Here is a 21,690-nt window from a genome sequence, read left to right as displayed (position 1 = left end):
ATGCGTCTTAGTTAATTTTCTCCTGCGTGTGACTGTGTATCTGTCAACATTGTTTGCTGACTAAATGATGGACGGATAATATGTGTACAAAACAGTAAAAGATATATGAAAAAATGGGAATTATCCATCATGAATATTGCACAACAAAATGGATTTTTACTACAAAACAAAAGCAAATACAATACTGGGGTTGCAGTTTTTGTATATAACTATACATGATTAAAAAATGAAATGGAAAAATATATACTATCATGAGAACAATTACTTTCTACTATCCCTAAGATGAACTTATCAATTAAAAACAATTATTACCATTTTAATTTCAATATTGTTTCTTTTTAGGTAAAATGAGCACTTTATTAGAAGTTCACAATGTTAATACATGATTGTATAACATACACTTTTTGTAATACTATTCTCTTTAATTTATTAAATTAGGCCTATAAATTATGTAGATTACTAGAAACAAATCCCCTTTGAATTCAACTTCCTTCTCATCTTTTCTCTCTCTTTCTCTCTCCCTCCTACTAATAGCCTAACCTTTTTCTTCCACTTTTCCTTCAACCTCATTCTATTCCTTTCAACACTACTCAAATTACATGTATGTGATTTTATCATGACAAAGTTGATACTAATATTATCAACTTTGTCATGATAAAATCAATACTTGCCACAATTTTTAAAGAAAGGATCAATGTCTAAATCCTGGTATGAATAATCTGTATCAATAATTTGAATAGTGATAATCATGATAGTGGCAATGAAAACAAAGAAATATCACAATAGCTCACTTGAGCCTTCAACTCAGGTGAGCTAACAATAAGAAAAAATATGAAAAAGAAAGTAGGAGCTACACGTATTGCACGAGTCAAGTTCAATATTGTAGTAAGCGGCTAATTAGAGACTACCAGAATCGATTATAGTAGTTTACATCGTTCTCTGCGAAATCGGTGCACTACTTTCCGACGTAACTTTCCGACGTACTTTCAACTCCGATTTCTCATTTTTCTTACCTTTTCGGCTTTCTAATTCCATGAAAACTCTCTGATATGGTTCAATTTAGCATCTCCAATAGCTGCACAAAATTTGATTGACAAACGGCGAAGGGAACGGTAGGTGTGCATTTCTACATGATTAGTCACACGAAATAAATTGCATCATCAAAAGGGTTCGTATATCATCACCAGAATCATTATGATCATCATCACTATCATCTCAACCACAGCAAAACCCTGAATGATTCCCATGCACCATAGTCACTCCCAGCTCACAAAAACACATCAGCAAACATACAGACATCGCAGACTTTGTAGCTAACTACTACGTTAGACTTTAGATCAATGTTAGTTGTACACAAAATGAAACGGAGGTGGAAAACTAGTAATGAATACACGGAGATCATCAACGATGGCATTTTACCGTAGAAAAAAAATACACTGAACATCTTGCACCGCAAAAAAAAAAAAAAAAAAAAAAAAAAAAAATTGAGGTAAAAAACTACGTTGAGGAAAACTAGGGTGAAAACCCGCTGCTTGGAAGACGAACGATGAAGGCACAGTACGGTAAAAATGCACACGGAAACAAACGAGTGGGTACACAACAAAGATAATCTACATCGTGTTCAATCAAAAAACTCACCTCTAAATTGTTGCAAACGAGATAATCACTTCAAAAATTGGGGGGGGGGGAAACACTTGTGGTAGTACGATTGTACTCTAAGAATAACAGAGATAAGATGATACCAAAGCAAAAGAGAGAAAAAGAGAGAGAAATGGACAGGAAACCTACAGAAATTATGCCACACTCACTGGCACTATTAAAACGCAATTCGATACACACACGCACACAGGTAATCAGATATCGTCATGGACCCCCTTGAGGAGATCGATATCACGATACCACGCGTAAGTCAATAGCTAAAAGCCAATCACAGACACAGAAATAGACCGAGTGACTCTTATGAAAAAAAAAAATCGTAAGGCTGTTGAATATTCATTAGCACAGTAGCCAATAACAGAGGCCGTCTCATGAAAACTGCCCCGTGTACAAAAAGAATGGCAAAAAAAGTGTGTCAGAAAGAGTGTGTCAGATAAAGTGGGTCAGGAAATGGCGTAACCCGTGGAACACCCAACAACGGCAAGACTGCACCGCATCGCACGAAATAGTTTTCCTTTTTCTAACTGTTAAAGGTTAGTAAAAACAAAAAAATGTGTGGACATGAAGGTGTATTACTAGGTAAGAACTAGGTAGGTCTAACCGTTAGGCCTAATATTAATTCAATAAAGATTTTTTTTCAACCATACACTGATACAGACCCCCTGGCCCTAGCTAACAATGTTAGACTTAGAGCCTAACGTTACAATTGTAACGTTACACGTTAGATTCCAACGTTAGAAGTAGGATTTCGGATGAACAAGAATTGTGACACAGATTGATGCCTGAGATAGGCCTATGCCTAACGGTTAAAACTAGTAGAAAGACTCTAGAACGTTACAACTTTAGACCTCTAGGCCTACAACCCTAGAAAGTCTAACAAGCTAGGTCCCTAACGTTAGAGGTTTTATTTAACGCCGGTTAGAACGTCGAACTTCACTGCGACCAGCCCTAACCAGTTCTTGTGCTGAATTATTGAGATTCTGATAAGTATAGCACGCAAGAACTGATCACCAGTCGCACTTAAGTCCTTCTTAACTTTAAGAACGGCTTTGTAGATCTAACGTTAGGTCTAACGTTACAAGGTCAAAGGAGCGCCCCGGGGTTTAGTCTAGGCCTAACAAGTTACGTCTAACGTAGATTCCAGTAGGCCTAGGCCTAAAGTTACATGTCAGTAGGCCCTAGGCCTACTAGTACAGTAGGCCTAACGTTAGATCTAACACTCAATAGTTAGGCCCTATGTCTATCAACGTTACCGTAGTTAGACTAGACAGTAGAAATCTAGGCATCTAAGTTAGTGATAGACAGCTAGACCACATCGATACCAAATGTTATAAAGTATGCATAGGCCTAGAGACCCTACAGACCCTAAGTAAAACTAACTCGGTTTTATACAAAGCCCAGTCGCTGTATAAATCGCTTCACATGGCGTCTGGTCGGGCTATTTAAGTAGGTAGCAGCTAACGTTTAATAGGGTACCAGTTTAGGCCCACAGTACTAACAGTTTAGTACTTAGTAGGGGGCCTATTCAGCAATTAGGCCTAGGCCTACATGTATTATCTAATATTAGGGCCCCTAACAAAGACCTCCATAGTCTAACCGTAGGACCTAACGTTACTCTAGACACTAACTGTTAGTTGTAGTCTAGTGCCATGGCATGTTCTGCCCGGTAAAGTTAGGCCTCTAGAATAAGTTTATTAACGTTAGTTAGGTCTAATGTTGGACATACAATAGCCCGTGCGGTAACTGTAAACTGTTAACGTTTAGGCCTAAGTAGAGTCTAGAAATCTATCGCTTATCCGCCCTTTATGCCTAACGTACATTGTAATACACCGCCACTACGTGTCTAACTAATGTTACAGTTAGAGTCTAGATCTAGTCTATACTGGACTGTGTGAGTGTTGTATCACGTTTTGACTACATGTTACGGGTGAAAAGTTAGGCCTAATGATTTTACTTATGCATACTTTGACATGGTTTCTAAACTAGGTTATACCATAGTCATACTTTTGTAATCAGCCCATAGGCCTATATGTATATGAAAATATGTGTTCAAAACAAAGCGGGGAGTTTGAATGAATAAAGAGCATTTTTACGGTATCGAAGACTTTCATCACAAGCATTAATGACAATGTGAGTCAGACTCGGTGGTCAGGGTGATTTAGAACAGCTAGGTCTAACTCTGTTAGACCTGGGCCCTGTTTTATGAAGAGTTGTAATTAGTCTTCTAGATCTTTCTATTGGTTATATAAAGTATAGTGGGGTCTAGACCTGGCCTAGTTGATTTCTGTCATATTTTATAAGTTATAGGATCTAGATCCAGACTCTAAATAAGTCTATCGCCTGTGTGGTAGGCCTAAAGGAATTTACAATCGATTAGGTACTAGATCTAACAGTTAGGCCCTATATCTTTTCTTACAACGGGGCCATGGTCTGGTAAAAACTAGTGAGTGGTCTAGGCCCTATGTCATATCAAAACATAATAAAAATTAAATTAGAGTCTACTGACAGTTAGAGCTCTAGATCTAGTAATAACTGCTTTAACATTTTTATGTGTTCTAGCTATTTCCGCTAGTTTCCAAATTGCTGTAGGCCTAGATTCTCTTTTACGTTATTTCAAAAAGTATTTTTACTTCGATTCCCTCATTAATACTTAGAATAGAGTTGTCAAATTACAAATTAAACACGTTGTTACTGTTTGCTAGCTGCCGCGTTCTGGCTCTCACTAGGGCCTAATGAAGGCGGCAACGGGACAGGTCCCGGCGCGCCAGGGGATTGTTTCATGAAGGATTTTTAGACGAACTTAAATTCTAATTTTAAGTTAAAGTTACTGTACTCTGTAGGCTGTGTGTGACTTCAATTATATTCTAACCTTCATATATGAATGGGAAAAAAAAATGAAGACTCTTTCATAAAGAACACTGGGTATTTATCAATAAAATAAAGTAAGGGACAAAGGATTTTTTTTTTTTGAAAATTTTGATTACAATAAAAAGTGGATGCTGAAACCATGAAAAATATGGAAAAGAGAAACTAGCGGCATACTTAATACTGTACATGTATCTTTAAAGTCAATCTTATTCTTAACTTGAAAGTTTGACTTAATACTAAGTAAGGCCGAGACGAGGTTAATCCGAACATGCCGAAAGCGCATAAGTACACACCTTTTCTCTCTCTCTCTCTCTCTCTCTCTCTTGTTTGTTTTTGTATAGGTTTTCCCGGTCAATTTCATACTTTTGTCACTCAAATTCATTAATGTGCACTCAAATTCACGCAGCGCACGCACGCGAAAATATTCGGGCATTCAAATTCAGAATTCGAGCGATCAATTTCATATATGGGCGTTCTATTTCGTTTTCGTGAAACCAAATTCACGATTGGGCATTCAATTTCAAAATGCGAGCACCGACTTTCCTACTCGTGCATTCAAATTCATGCGATAGTCACGTGATAGTCCCAATGAGCTTGTTTGGAGAGTTCAAATTCATTTTTAGGCGATCAAGTTCCTACTTCGTGCAATCAACTTAACGAGGAAAATGGAGTAGACTTTTAAGAAAGGGAAAAGGGCCAACACAACCAATAAAGGCTTGCATTTAGTGTAATTATGGTTGTTTACAGGTTCTATATTGTTCTCTGTTCATGTATTCTTTGTTTTTCATCTCAATAAATTTCAAATTGCAATGTCCAATCAGCAGTGCATCCAAACAACACAACGACTAGTAATCATATTTCTTGGTGATACTGCATGCTGACAACGCCCCAACACCAACCACATAATCATGATAATGACAATTCATCAATTTAAAGACAAACTGACACACAATGATCTCACATAGTCCCGCAAAGTAAATCAATAAGACAGCAATACACAACAAACAGCACGTATAAAATGTTAAAGTATCAGTTTCAATATAGTCGAAATTGTTTTTTTTTTCCTCGAAAGTGTCAACCAACCCTCCGTATTAGGCTCGTCTGTAGGCCTATACAGTGTCTAATTTTTGTTTGTTTGTTTCGTTTTCCATCAAACAAGATGGCTGGATAACCCATATTCAGCTGCAAAAGCTGGTCTTCTATAATATGGGGTCCCGATGATGTTCTGCTCTTTGCGATGAATAAACGAAGTGGGATCTTTTACGTGCATGAGTTGTGACTCTCTTACACATGGGACCTCCATTTTATGTCCAATCCGAGGGACATGTGCCTGTATGTTCCTATTTGCTAAGCGCGAGTTCAAAATTGTCAGTGAACAGGTGGATCTCTGCTGCAAAATAAATAATCATCATAAATCCCAATATATTCAAAGCAAAATGAGAAATACATGCATACACGACCCCAAACTAACTAAATTCAGGACTTCTTTTAAATTGAATGCAGTTATTTGGAACATAGTTGCCTATTCACGAATTTGAATGACCGACGAGATTCCGTCGCCAGCTTGACATGAATTTGACTGCTCATTGATGAAATGCGTGCTCCTCTCTTAAATTTGAATGCTCCGATAGTGAATTTGAAAGTTCCGACAGTGAATTTGAACGCTCCGATAGTGAATTTGAATGCTCCGACAGTGAATTTAAATGCTCGGATAGTGAATTCGAATGACCGGATTTTGAATTTGATTGCTGATTCAGTGCTGCGAGCGTGGAATGCGTGAAATCGAATGCTCGGAATAGGAACTTGAATGACAAAAGTATGAAATTGACCGGGAAAACCTATATTATAATCAACTATTTTCATTTTCGGATTCACGAACCTTCGTTCGAAATAACGAAGCTTATTGCACTTTCGGATTGGCAAAACCTTAGTTTCAGAATAACGAACACCACCCGGACCAAGCACCCACTCGGCAGCAATATTGACGGGTAGATGGGACAACGTAGCGGACCACACGGTACGGGTATCCCTTCGCTGCTTGAGTACAAAACCATTCAGCTCCGCGACCGCTATGCCACGCCTCCGTCCACTGTACTAGTCCACTCCGACGTCCACAGCGGTACGCAGCAAGCAGAGAATGGACAGAACGTCGATGTGATAAGGTAATGTTTGCTTTAAATCTTATAAAAATGTTTGCTTAAAATCTGAAAATGAGCCTTCTCACTACATTAAATAGCATCTGGTTTTAGATTTTGACATTGAAATAAAAAAAAAATAATTAGCGTAGGCCTATATCATTGTGCTTCTACTGTACTTGCTAACTTCATCTTTTTATCCCCTTTCTTTAATATTTCACTTTGATGAAGCATTTGATAACCCTTTTCAAAAAGTCTGCACAATTTTCAAAGTAGACACCTGTTAGAGCATTATGTTTATGAGTAAAATCAATAAAAAGAATTATTTCTTCTTTTTTTTTTCTTCGCGATAATGTACTCATATCTGCTTTATACTGTGTCAAAACCTGTTAGGGTCCATTGGTTTTTATTTTAAATTCCCTAGACATCACATTTGACTCATAATTTCTGCTCTGTAATGCCCCAGTCACACAGTGCTTTACGATGGATTACGTCCGCCGCGGATAGATACGAATGAGTGGACGCAGGGGGACGCAGCGTGGACGCAGGCATCCGCAGGGACGTATGTAGACGTAACTGTCCGTAACTCATCCGTAAAGAAACGCAAAATGACGTCGCCGAACCTGCGAAATTTTGAAATGTTCAAAATTTCGCAGAGGGACGCCACGGACGCAAACTTACGCAAATAATTGTAACCACACGTAACTATCCGTAACTGAACGTAACTACCCGTGGCTTGGACGCAGACCATCCGCAAAAAAATTTACCTTCCGCCCATTTGCGTTCGCTTACGTCCACCGTAAGTATCCGAAATTAACCGCAAGTTAACGTATCACAACAGTTTCCTCCGCTTACGGATATTTACGGACAGCTACGGATGTTGCGGACAATTACGTCCTTCGACGTTTTCCGTTTTCCACTCGCATGGGAACACAGAGACTCGTGGGAAGGCACACTACTCCTGTTGCCAAGCTGCAGCGCCTTTACCTGAAGGAATACTACAACACAGTCGGAGCGGTGGAGAGGCAGAACTGCATGGTCAAATTATGAAATTTCTCCCACATACTCGTCATTTTAAGTGGCACCCATTTACCATGTATACTCATGACATCGGTTGACTCTTGGTGCTGAACTTTTTTTCTTGTGTACTCTTCGAATGTATATTTTTCGAAAAAAGAAATATTTTGGGTAGGGGATGGGGTGATAGCATTTTATTCACTTTTCTGGCCGGGGAAGGTGTGGGACAGGGGCAACTATATAAAATGAGAACGAATTTAGTATTTCTCTAATAGTCTTACCCATGCACTTTACGCTCCATCGAATGTGTATTACAGTTTTATTTTGGGTGATAATAATAATAATAATAATAATAATAATAATAATAAAGGACATTTATATTGCGCAGCCACTATAATAATATACTTTACTGCGCATTACAAAATGACATGCATACAAGAAATTCAAACAGAAAATACATTACTTCAAGAGATGACTTGATATTGTATTTGGGTGTGGGAGGGGTGTTTGAAAGTTTTGATGTCTATTTTTTCTGTAAATTTAATAAGCATTGCTTTATCATAAATATCTCCTTAACATAACCCAGTAAGTCATGAATATCGCTGAACAATGACAGCGTAACCACAGTTTGTCTATTCCATGACTGCAAGTAATATTTTCTTACTCTAATGTTTAACTTTTCGATCTATATTGTATTTTATTTGTGGTATAGTGATGTTATATGTGACCCTCCACCACAAAACACACAAAAAGTCGCCACACATGAAATTTTAGTTGAGAGCATATTTTGAAAGAGCAGACTTTAAGCTTTAAAATGATGTATTACTCAAATCAAATGGACTCTCCTAACCTATCTAAATAGTGGAAAGAATGCACACACTCAGAAAAAGTGTAAACTGAGAAAAGAGGCTCTGAAGTACAGTGTCTATTCAAGCGCTTAATCTTTATCAAGCCGTGCTGGTTGCGATGCGATGAATGGGACAAAAAACAGGATGGAAACCACCGGAGTAACAACAATGAGGGGATTATCAGATTAAACTGAAATTAATAATAACAATAATAATAACGATAATAATATTGATAATAATGATGATAATAATGATAATAATAATACTAATGATAATAATAATGATAATAATAATAGTAATAGTAGTAGTAGTAATAATAATAATAATAATGATAAAGCCTTATTTACCCAGGGTCAAGATCGGCTCGGTTGACCCATTTCACCTATTTTCAATCCTCAAACAAAATCAGTGTGTGCGACTTTTTGTTCGTTTTGTGATGCACGGTCACAATACATTCTTTACATTGATGACGTTTATTCATATTTGAGTTGCACAAAAAATTCAAACTTCAAGTTCAAAATTTCATATATCTTTTATAGGTTTTCCCGGCCAATTTCGCACTTTTGTCAGTCCATTTGATAAAAAGGTTCATTCAATTTAGCGAAAATCCTCGTCACTGCACATTCTGTCATTCAAAATTGCAACTTGTTCGTTCAATTTGGCATTTCGATCAATGAAATTCGCACATGTGCCTTTCGAATTCGTAAAACGGGCATTCAAATTGGCATGTGCTCTTCAGTCATTCAAATTCGCCAGCACTGGCGGCAAATGGTATTTCAGTCATTCAATTTCGCGTGTGGGCAGTCAAATTCCAAACATGTTCATTCAAATTAGCGTAATGTTATTTCTAGATGTTGAAAAGGTGAGAACCGTGATTTATACGAATTTAAATGTGCATTTTTGTTTTATCCACACACTGTTAAGTATATAGTAAAGGTATCTTTGATCCTAAATAACTCAAGTTTGTTGTTCTGTAACGCCCCTCTACTTTCATACATGTTATCAGAACTATACACGCACCAGTACCATAGATTCACTTCACTTTCTTAATAATAATTATGTCCAGTCATGGCAGCACAAGTTAGATACAGGCATACGTATCTCTCAAGAAGACAGGGAAAGAATCATAGAAGCATTTGAAGGTAATAACCTTCAAATGCTTGATCTCTAGAGCTGATCCAAGAACTTTACTCCCAATGATAATCAACGCAATATAGCAACCACCAAATGAAAATAATGAAACATGCAGATGAAGGAAATAATCACGATGTAAATTGAAACCTCCTACTCCCAATCAATGTCAAAACAAACTTAAGATTAATATATCTGTGAATGAAATAATGCTATAGAACATTATAAACACATACACATATTTTGAAAGCATTTTGGCAAAGATGATATCAGAATAAAGAATGAATGCGAAAATATGAAATGTCAAGATGCTTGTAAACAATACTTATGATGAATGAAAATTAAGAAAGGAATCAAAGGATAAACGTGTCTGCTAAATTGACTGCAGTAAATGCGAAATTGGATGCCCAAGAATGAATTCGAATGAACGAGCGCAGCGTATACGTGATCACGTGACTACATCATGCTAAATTGAATGAACGATTTGCAAAATGGTGCTTGCCTTACGAATTTGAAGTGAAAAAGTGCTGATTCGAATGATGTTAAAGGTAATTTGAATGCTCCAAAATGAATTTGAATGAAAAAATTACAAAATAGAAATACCGAACATGCCATCTGGGCTAAATTGTGCTAAATTGAATGCAGCAATTAGGAATTGGACTGAAAAAAGTGCGAAATTGGCCGGGAAAACCTATATTATTGTAAAGCAAATTAAAGGATTACGATTTTTTTTCACAACTTGTACGTAATACAATTTCAGTTTTCCCCAGTCATTGCCAGTATACAATGTTAGACAGTCCAAAATGATTATTGTAGTCCGGTTTGGGCAAATGCCTCCAAATCTTACCTTTCGCAATTACAAATACTACAAAATAGATCACTTCGTATTGTTATGAATGTTGATTATATGCATCCTTCTGATAATTTATATGATGCATTGAAATTAGATCGGCTACGTATAAGATGGGCTAAACAACTAGCATGTACAATGTACCGTTCATTACATGATTATACCCTCCCTATTTAAATCAAATGTTTTGTTTTCGACAGACTGCTTATAGCACAAGGTCCGGCCCATTCAAATTGAAACTCATTCAACCGAAGACCAACTATGGTAAACGGTCCCTATCTTATCGAGGGGCCAAACTTTGGAATGAGCTTAATTATCCCTCTTCAACAATTGTATCAATTGAAGCATTCAAACGTTACGTAAATCACAGCCCCGACATACCCATTTTTGCAGGATAATGTGTCAACGCAATTAGTATATTATTTGAGATTGTACGAGAACGATTTTTCTCACCCATCCCCCACCCGCATTCCCCGATTTTTGATGTTGATTATATCATATTTGTTTCTAATTTCTTAGTATGTAGGTGTTTTTCCCCCATTAGTTAAATTGTATAGCTCATGCCATTCTGGCTTTTTATGTAATTTTAGTTGTATATGATTGATTGATTGATTTGTTGTTTGTACTGATGGCATGTTTTGTATTTTGGTTGGACCCCAGTGAAAACCAGCTTTTAGCTGACCAGGGCAATCCATCCCATGAGTGGAGAATGAATAAATAAAATAAATAAATAAATAAAACAAAATGTAATAACCTTGCTGTCATAATACACTGACTTAGCAGGAATCGTAAGAGAAAACCAAATTGTCCATAATTATTAATAACAATCTGTAACTATCCGTAACTATCCGAAAATATCCGCAACTCTCCGCAAGTGTTCAGAACTATTATGTGCCAATTCGTAAGAATATCCGCAAGTGGACGCAAGTATACGCATCTGGTCGTATCTTTCCGTATCGCCCGCATTTTATGTCCGCATGTTTTGTACAAATTTCTGGTGACGGCAAAGGATCCGCGGGGGTCCGCGGAAAAAAAATGACTTTTTTGGACGTAACGCCGGACGCAGAGCATTATGTGACTGGGGCTTTAGTATTTTACAGTCCGTACGTTATCATGTTTTCTGAAATACCGGTCAATCTCTGTTTGTTGTAATTATTTTGTACATATTGTACTAGCTGTAGCATTTTATGCAAGATAGGTACGCCTTAAAATAGACTCACTTTAATATTAACTAATTAAACTAACTAACGGTGAATAAATGCATGAATAAATAAAGCATAACAAAACAGAGCTAATTATGGACAAACATATCAGATTTTAGGGTATTACTATATACACGTAGTTAAAGCCAACCAACTTTTTGAGTTACGAGTAGGCCTGTTAGATTCAATCGCGATTTCCGTCATGTTTATTTTTGTCCCCGCCGAACGAGTTCGAGCAGGGGACTATGAAACGGGCTCCGTACGTGTGTGTGTCCGTGCGTCCGTCTGTCCGTCCGTGTGTCCGTCCGTGTGTCCGTGTGTGCGTCCGTGTGTGATCAAAATCTTCAATTTGCTACTCTGTCATTTATGAGCCAATTTTAATTCTGTTTGCTTTATATGATAGCACTACAAGGGAGCTTTGAAACTTCTACACAGAATTTCAGTCGTGACCTTTGACCTTGACCTTTGACCTATATTGTACATTTTGCTACAAAATGCTGCTCCTTCGCCATTTCTAACCCGATTTCGATTCCGTTTGCTTTATATGATGGCACTAGGTGAGGGCTTCAAAACTTCTACACAGAATTTTGACCTTTGACTTCTTTGACCTTTGACCTTGATTTTTGACCTATATTGTACATTTTGCTACAAAATGCTACTCCTTCGCCATTTCTAACCCGATTTCGATTCCGTTTGCTTTATGTGATGGCACTAGGTGAGGGCTTCAAAACTTCTACACAGAATTTTGACCTTTGCCTTCTTTGACCTTTGACCTTGATTTTTGACCTGTATTGTACATTGGCTACAAAATGCTACTCCTTCGCCATTTCTAACCCGATTTCGATTCCGTTTGCTTTATGTGATGGCACTAGGTGAGGGCTTCAAAACTTTACACAGAATTTTGACCTTTGACATCTTTGACCTTTGACCTTGATTTTTGACCTGTATTGCACATTTTGCTACAAAATGCTACTTCCGGCGGGGACATATATTACGCACCGCGTAATTTCTACTTTTCCTTGCTTGTCTTGTCTTCGTTGACGACTATGTTATTACAGTGAAAGGAATTTATTATCATGCTGACCAATAAACGCACGAACACGTGTTCGATCCAACAGTAAGCACCCCAGTGCCGAGTCCCCTCATCCGGGACTTCCCCCTTCTCTGGCGTCATACGGCGGTCTGCACTCGTTCAGTCAGATGGCGCAGTTCTTGCCAGACTACAGCGCGAAGCGACTGAAGGGGCGCCCTCTTCTAGAGCCCCTTTCCCAGGCGGGATTCGGGACAGATGCTGTCACCGCCGAGTCGCTGGTCAAGGCGTCTCTGAGTCCTTTCTTGCGGAATGTTGTCCCAGAGGTACCTGCTCAGGTTTTAAGTTCGTTTCTTTCAAGGAAGAGATCTTTCATTTCAATCTGTATGCTTTCACATTCTTAACATTAGTTCTATTTCATAGTGTCAATTGATTAATCAAAATAAAGAGCTACATGCCTTATTTACAATGCATTTGAGCATTTCCACAGTAAAAGGGTACTTTTCAGGGATGTCTCTTTATTTTCTGTTTCCAATGTGCATGACCCACATTAAAATCTCATCTTCTGCAACATTTTAATGAGAGATAACTTTGCCCCCAAATTGCTTCAAACAAGCAATCTATCAAAATTTATGCAAAAAAAAAAAAAAAAAGAATACCAGGTAAATGAGTGAACGCGTGTAACGCAGGACAAAAATCTACAATATCTGACGGTCAAATTATGAATGCTCATTGAAACTTTGTTGTTTTTCAATTGAATGGCTTAATTTTGATAAGGGAAGATTAAAAACAGCTGTAAGAGTCTATTGAATATTGTGTTTTATATATACCATTTCTAGACTTAGTGGTGAACGCGCGTAACATGGACAGACCAACTTATCGCAGGGATTTACTGTTCTCCTTGGCTCCTTAGTTTCAATCGCGTTAGAATTATTTCAGAAGCTACATCATGAAGAAATTGTGTGAGTATTATATATTTTGAAATCACGTGATGCCGCCGTGTGTAGTTTTATTTTATTTGATATCAGTAGGCCTACTTGTTTACATGTCTAACTTAAAGGGGCATTCCGGACGATTTTCATAATTTCACATCATGTAGTACATAAATCGACAGCTCCATGTATAGATTTGTGGAATCTATTGTGGTCCTTGAGCAGAGAAACCAATAAATTGAAAATCTTAAACAAATTACACTGAACAGTATTGATTACATCAGAGCCTCATATATTTCAGAAATGTAGCAGTGTAATTCCATTACAATACCGCTTGCTCAACAATTTCACCTGTAAAAAATGTATGCATGCCTTCTTCTTTTGTTCTGCTTCCTTGAGCCCCAACTCCTGCATTCTTATGGTGAGGCTGCTATGTCATCATCCTTGTTCATTGCAATTTATTATCGATTTTGAAAACATTCTCATTCCTCATCCCAATCACTAAAAATTCTGAAACTCTGTATTCAGTTTAACTAATTTATAGTTGTTCAAATGTAAAAGTCTGAAAATCATCCGGAGGTTCCCTTTAATCACCTTTCCATTGTGATTTTACATGATAATAGCATACTGTCATTGCGTCTTTACATTTCTTTGTGCATTTGTTTGCTTATTTGTTTGTTTTCTCCTTGCTCTAGGGTTACTTGTCAGCTAAATCCAACCTGCTCCAGTCATCACTACAGAGGGCGCCCTCGAACGTGGATGGCCCCAGCCAGTCCTTCACTGCAGGCCCTGGTAAATTCTAAAATTGATCTCCGCCAATTTTATCTACCTTTTGCTTGTAATACGCAGCTGGATGCCTGACTGTAGTGAATATTTCCTTTGAATTTTGTTGTTACAGTTAGAATATTCGAACTGACACCAAGTTATTGCAAAACGCAAAGACTAGATGCCATGTCGGTGAAAGATTTCCGTTTGTAAGTGCTCACGCAACGGTAGTCTAACTTGCCATACTGCTCTAATACCTAAGCTTGATTTCGAGTTTAGAATTCGCTTGGCTGATCCTAAGGAAGCAATCAGATGCTAACAAGAAAGTAAAGTCTAGACTTTCAGTCACCCTCCCCCAAGCTCTAGGCATTAAGGATAAAGTGCGTGTTCCAAGGTTTTTCATCAGGAGCTCTTGGCTATCTCAATAGCAAGAGTCGCTCCCCAATGATCAACATAAGTCTCGGTCAACGCATGAAATGATCATGATTTAAGGGGAAAGAAAAGAGACAGGAAAAATATAGACTTGACAGAGCGATCCACATTGAGTGGTCCATAATCTACAGGCACTGCTTTTTATTGGACCTCTCAGTTCTCTTTTTTCTCCTCAAAATGTAACTTTGTATTTTCCCGTATGAATACATAATTTATTTCTATTAGTTTCTTGACTATCGTTTATCCTTCGCACTTTGTACTGTATGTATGGGTCTTTCCATGGGGTTGGGGCACGAAATGTAACATATTGGTCAAAATTTCATCATCACTTTATTCAGATTAAATGAAGTGCTTTGAAACTATTAGTCATTATAACAATTAATTCAAATAAAATTTTAGACAACAAATGTCATTTTAGAATTTTATGGCAAAATGCTCAAAATCATGAATACCTACAAAGGTGGTGCAGACACCAAATTTGAGCTGTTGTGGGATTTTTGCGTGAGAATTTCCATTAAAATGGTTTAGATCATCGCACCATTTCAGCGATACAAGTTCATAAATGTAGTATCCTCAGATGCTTTTTTCCCAAGTTACATCATTATTTTTCACAAAATATTGAAGTTAACCTGTTATGGTAGTAATTTTACTAGTTCTCTTTTTGTTCATTTGGGGTCAAACACGAGTGAGAATAAAAAGAAATGTCATACATTTATTCTACAAACATTTTGCATGGACCAGAATGAACAAAATGTAATTATGCAAGTTTTTGAGAAAGATGAATTTTGTTCCATTAGTCTGTTTTGTAGTAGTGGATATGAAATGATGGTTACCTATGTGATGAGGACACGGTGTCCACATCACATAGGTACATTTAGATATTCTTGAAGAAATTCACAGTTAACAAAGTCTTTCTGTTCCAGTAGCAATTGATTCTCGAAGGCTTGGAATAGAAGTCACAAAGTGCAAAGAGTCATGAATAGAACTGCAATGCAAGGCTGTCAGGATGATGGGGTCACCAAAGACACAATGGTGTCTACATCACATAGGTACTATTGTGAGGTAAAATGAGGTCAAAGGAGGCATAAATATGCCTATTTTGATCATAAAATGCATTATTCATAAAGCAACTGCTGAAAACAATCAGTTGCGAAACACTCAATACAATATCTGAAGTAACCATGCCATGGCTGACATGCGAATGTACCTATGTGATGCGGACACCAAATTTTCATGTCCGCATCACATAGGTACATATTTCTGGATAAAAAGAGGTTTGTGTGTATTTTCTTGTGCTGAAACAACATGTTTTGACTGTTTTACTGAAGAAAAAAAGGAATGGGCTAGAAATTAGTTATCAGTTTTCTATAGTTTATTTAAAGTGATCGATGATGTACATAACAAGATTTACCTATGTGAGGCAAAAATCTAGGACACGGTGTCCGCATCACATAGGTATTCAAACTCTGAGAAAATATATTTTTATGCACAGAATTTTGTATCAAATCTATCCATCCTACCATGAAATGTTGTTAAAAGACATTTGTTTTGAATTTAATGGTGAAATTTGGAAACCAGCGAGCAATGATATATGACTACAATACCTATGTGATGCGGACACCAAACCCTTAAAGTTGCCCTGGTCCCAAGTAAAGCGTTCTGCAAATGTTCTGTAACTATGGTTTAATAATGCATCCAACTCCACAATACTTGAAGGGTATGAAGTTAGTCAGTTTTGAAGACTTCAGTGTAAAAAAAGTGACTTTTGACATTTCCTTGTACCTATGTGATGCGGACATCAAAGCCCAAAATGGCTTCTACTTCTTGCAATTATGAAACCATATGTTTATGGCCCAGGGTTGATTTCATTGATAGCTTTTGCAGCTCTGAACAATGCAACATTTCTGATGGGATAGCTAGCATACATTGTACCTATGTGATGCTACATTCAAAGGATCAATGTGTATCATCACATAGGTACATCAATCTTCACATGTAATTTTTTCAATATTAACTTCCTGATGGCCAAATAAAATTTTTATTGTGAGCGAGACAACTCATGATAGTGTATTTGCAGTGATCTAATATGACCTATCACAAGGCACTTCTGTGTATTAGTGTTTTGAACCCAGCATACATTTGTGTTATACTTGGTACCCACAAAATAGGGTTGGACACCAAACATTAAATGAACACAACAACAACAACAACAACAACAACAACAACAAACTTAAGAGTCAATTCCTGTACCACATATGGTAACATACATACACACATACCATAATTACAAAAATCATTGAGCTTTGGGTAGTGTGTATTTAAAGAAGGTGTATTTGTATGTGCAGGTGATGAGATTTTGCCTATGTGCCCCAACCCTATGGAAAGAACCGTATGCTTTTGATGGATTTTTTGATTTACCTTGTGTTATGTTTTGCTGGAAGAAAAATGAGAATGAAATAAATGAATTGAATTGAAGATAACTCATTGCTTGCCGAAACTGAATGCCACGTTTTTAATGCCAATTAGCAAGTGATCTGTCTATATCTGTTTTAATATTGTTATGGTAAACAGTATTGCCTTTGCAATTCAATAATTATGTGGCCGTAATTTTGTTCTTTTTCGCTTGTTAGTTGCAGAAATCGAAGATACACCCCCGATGTACCGTAAAGAAGAGGCGAAGTCCGATAGGCATCAGTCCGAACCAATCCTCCACGCCAACTCAAAACGGGTCCCTCCAATCAGCAGAACGCAATGCACAGTCCACTCGGACACGTGTAATTGCGTGCACAGTAAACAAGCAAACTCGCAGACGAGCCGTCCGGAGAAACAGGGCAGGACAAAATCAGTGCCCGGCTCAATCGCCACTGCAAAGAAGTTGCCTAGGATCTCTGCAATCTCGACGGTTAAAACTTCTATGGCGGGTACTATATTATTTTGTATGACAAAAATGATTACAGAGCACTTCCCTTATAACAATGTCCTCCTGACAGGCGGTTTTCTTTGCTTATGTCGAAACAGTAAAGTATACATACAGTGTATATATATATATATATATATGACGCTTTTGGACCTGAATATTCACTTTCTTGTAACGAGAATTTCGTTGTAATCATGTTTGTTATAACGGGAGTGCACTGTACTTTATATGAGATTAATATAGTAAAAAAAAAAAAGAAAAAAAAAGAAAGGTGAACATATCCGGAGTGACGCCTGTTCAGATCTGATACCCGTCTCAAATGTTAAATATGTGCTACTAGCATTTGTGTTTTGTTCGTTTCCAGACACTAGAAACACCATTCAAGCAGTGATAACTGAATAATTATACTGTGTAATAAAAAAACGATTCGAAGTCGAGACACGCCTCCAGTGAATATATAGTCTTACCTAATCTTTGTCGAGTGATACGTCATTGGAATTCGATCTTCATTTTACAAATCGAGTCGTTCTCATAATTTTCTTCTATTATTCTTCGTGTGTGTATGTGTGTGTGTGTGTGTGTGTGTGTTTCCTTGTGACATTTTAGACAAAGGACCCAAGAGAAGTATTCAGCGTAGTAAACTGTGCACATCAAAACCGAAAATGATCACGCGTCCAGTGAAAGTCGTCTCACAAATCACCTCCGACAGAATAGCCACAGAGGAAAAATCCCTTGGTAAGTGTCGTTGATCAGGACTGTTGACTGACCAGAAACGACATGAAGTAAAGAGATATATGTTGGCTTTGTACAAAGATATAGGCCTACATGAATATTGTGTAATATTATGTTTTCATTGCTATCTTCATCGTCACCATCGCCATTGATGTTATCAGTTTAACCCTGATATAACTGTTCTCAAAAGTCGGATTGAAAAAGTTAACCCAAATAAAAAGCAAACAAGAAATCTCGATTACGCCGGCATGCGGCAGATTGTGGAAAACGTTGTTTTGTTTCGTTTTGTGTAGAGGGTGATGCGGGTCTTAGCAGTAGGGAGCGTTTTCGTTTTAATCAATTTGTGTTTCATACGTTTCAGCGCCCGTCACAGACACAAGGGATGATGAGAGGGAAGACGGGAGTCCTCCGCCGTCAATGCTGGAATGTCATTTCAGTCAACCAAAGCCTCTCCAGCTGAACGTTGTCTTTGCAGACACCTCGAGCACCATTGTCGCCGACGATGAAGATGAGCTCTTGTACTTCCATCGACTCACCTCGATCCTCCATCCCCCACCGAACAGACTCCCGCCGCTTGCAAGAGATGATTCCGAAGCGAGACCGAGTCTGGGAAGCACCCTGGCAGATCGCCTGAGTGCGAGGTCTGACGACTGTAACCTGCAGGGATGGGCTCAGGACGGCTTCCTGGAGGACAGTGCTCTCAGGCGGGCGGTACTGCTGCGTAATCAGGCGCTCCATAGTACACACAACGTCACCGCTCACGTAAACCCGCTTGCTGCTAAGACCGAGACCCCTATAGATGCCAAATCGGTGGGTTCTGAAGTCATAGAGAAAGACACAGCCAACTCCGAACCTGGCGACAAGAAATCTTCTGAGCCGGGAATGAAAAACTCAGCGTCAACGTCAGTCAAGCAACCTAGAGGGAAGACGATTATAAATCCTCAACCCATCAAGTCCATGACGTGGCAGGAGGTGTCCCCGCATCTTGGGCCGAAGAAAGGGTCGAGCAGAAACGAAGCGAAGACCTTGAAGAAGAGAGCTGACAAATTGCTGGCTGCCCAGAAGAAGAGGACTGATCAGATTGTAGAGTCGCTGAAGCTTCTGCAGAAGAAACAACCGCAGCACACGGAGCACACAAACTGCGCATCCACAGCGCCGGAAGCACATCCCGCAAACCTTGGAAATGTCCAAATGTGCATTGCGAGCTTGCCTCCTGTAACCCTGTTCAGCACACATGACCTGTCTATAAGCTGCCGAGCGAAAACGTCCAAATCTCTCACCAGTCTGACGGGCAAGGACCCTCACACTGGTTCTGGAGCGACCAATACACAGAAGGTCCTTGTGTTTTCCTCGAGCTACCCGCGCTTCATCACCATGCACTCCATGCCCTTCTACAAATCTCACGAAAAACGGGAGCCTTCGGGGAAAACCATGAAAGAAAAGAATTTCGCAGGCCAGATTGACGGGACGAAGGTGAAACGCAGGGAACAGAGCGACGTTAAGTTGTCGGCACGTGTAAAGTCACCTCGAGCGCCATCAAAGTGAGCACACTTTGCTCACTTGGACGACGGTATACCTTGATATCATGCCCTTGATATGGGACTGTGTCAATGGGGATGCCAGGAAACTGCCATAATAAGAAAGTTTCTCCTCCCTGAAACAAATCTCGAACAAAGTACAACTGAGGTACAAGCACTTTGCATCAGCATACACGTCAAGCCCCTTTCTCGTGCAAATTCGCTGGCCCATCACATACACATACACACAACCCTCTTCCTGGTCCGGTTAGGGTTAGGTTAGTGCGTTGTATCACAAGAAGTAACCATCATCGCGACAGAACCCCTGGTAACCGAGCAATGCACTCCATTGAAACTTTGACTAGTTGTGACTGGGTGTCATTTGAAACTTGTAATAACTTTATCACTATATTTGGAGGATTTGTTTTAGGTATGGAGAGAGATTTAGAGAGATTACAGAAAGTGGATGGGGTAGGGAAATAAAGAGCTTGGCGAAGAAGTAACAGATTAATACAACAGCATGATCAGATTGTTATTAGGACAGTTATGTCTTCGGTAATAAAGTAGAGCCATCTGGAATGCTGTAGTTAAGACCCGTCTTCATATGGTCTTGGTCTCGTGAAAATGATGTTGCAAACATACGGCTCCTTACATGCTTAAGGCACTACTTTCCAGTTACTTTCATTTCATTACTGTCGTGTTCCATGAAAGAAAAATGTCTGCATTATTCTCTAACATAAATGTACCAAGGTTAGTGCTGGCACGTATCAATGAAGGGAGAGGATTCAGGTAAATCACGTGGAATGGATTGAAACGGTTATCTTCCGCGGAATTTACGTAAGAGATGTCATAATTAGGTGACCAAAGCGGCCATTGTCCGGTTTCACCGAAGTTTCCTTGATATTTTTTCGAGTTTATGCATGTATTTGTGTTCATTTCTCGTTTTTCTCAACATACTTTGTGGTAGATATACACTGAAGTGGCATTCCTCCTGTTTTCCTAATGTCACAAGAATCTTTGTAGGAAGAGGGTGAACGCAACAGATTATGTGCATTGATGTATATCGAGGTCTGATATGTTTTGGAGAAAAAAAAGTGGAATGTCATGAATGTACTTGCATGGTTATCGTCTATGTGTATATCATTATTCGTACAGCCTTTACGTCAATACTTCCTTATTCTTTTCTTAAACCATTATCACCATACCTGTAAACCTTTCATGTCAATATGACGCCCAGCAGTTAAGGTTTGCTCATTAACATCACCGCACACACGCGCGCGCGCGCGCGCACCCACAGACCACAAAATAAGACCACGTTTAGACTCCAAAATTAACGATGACAAGATAAAGAATTATCTGTGATATTTAACACATTCCTGAATACACAGATGTGAAAAATTGTAAACATAACTGTGGAAGACCAGTAGATATCTACAAATTCAATAATTAAAAAAAGTACTTGGTATCTGAGTACACTATTCCCAAACGGAAAATTCAGCTGACTGTGGAAATGTATGATTACGTTAAAGAATACGACTCTACTTGATATGTGACGATAGCATTTGGGTTCGTATATTGTACTTACTTCCAACACCCAAAGAAGCGAATGATATATACCTCCAAAATCAGAACACGCATTTGTATAATCTGAGTTTCAA

General features: G+C 38.5%; 1 protein-coding gene across 1 annotated transcript; it reads left to right on the top strand.

Moving 5' to 3' along the window:
- The first annotated feature begins 2,105 nt into the window (after positions 1-2,105).
- On the top strand, positions 2,106-21,145 carry LOC140235632 (uncharacterized). Its single transcript, XM_072315639.1, has 7 exons — positions 2,106-2,189; positions 6,456-6,686; positions 12,826-13,063; positions 14,365-14,461; positions 17,497-17,787; positions 18,390-18,518; positions 18,877-21,145. The coding sequence occupies exons 2-7, from the start codon at positions 6,517-6,519 to the stop codon at positions 20,058-20,060; spliced, it is 2,109 nt and encodes a 702-aa protein (XP_072171740.1). The 5' UTR covers positions 2,106-2,189; positions 6,456-6,516; the 3' UTR covers positions 20,061-21,145.
- Positions 21,146-21,690: the final 545 nt, after the last annotated feature.

The sequence above is a fragment of the Diadema setosum genome, chromosome 12 (genome assembly GCF_964275005.1).
Source record: "Diadema setosum chromosome 12, eeDiaSeto1, whole genome shotgun sequence".
NCBI lineage: Eukaryota > Metazoa > Echinodermata > Echinoidea > Diadematoida > Diadematidae > Diadema > Diadema setosum.
Note: the sequence above shows the minus strand (reverse complement) of the source record. Positions and strands in the feature narration are given on the sequence as shown.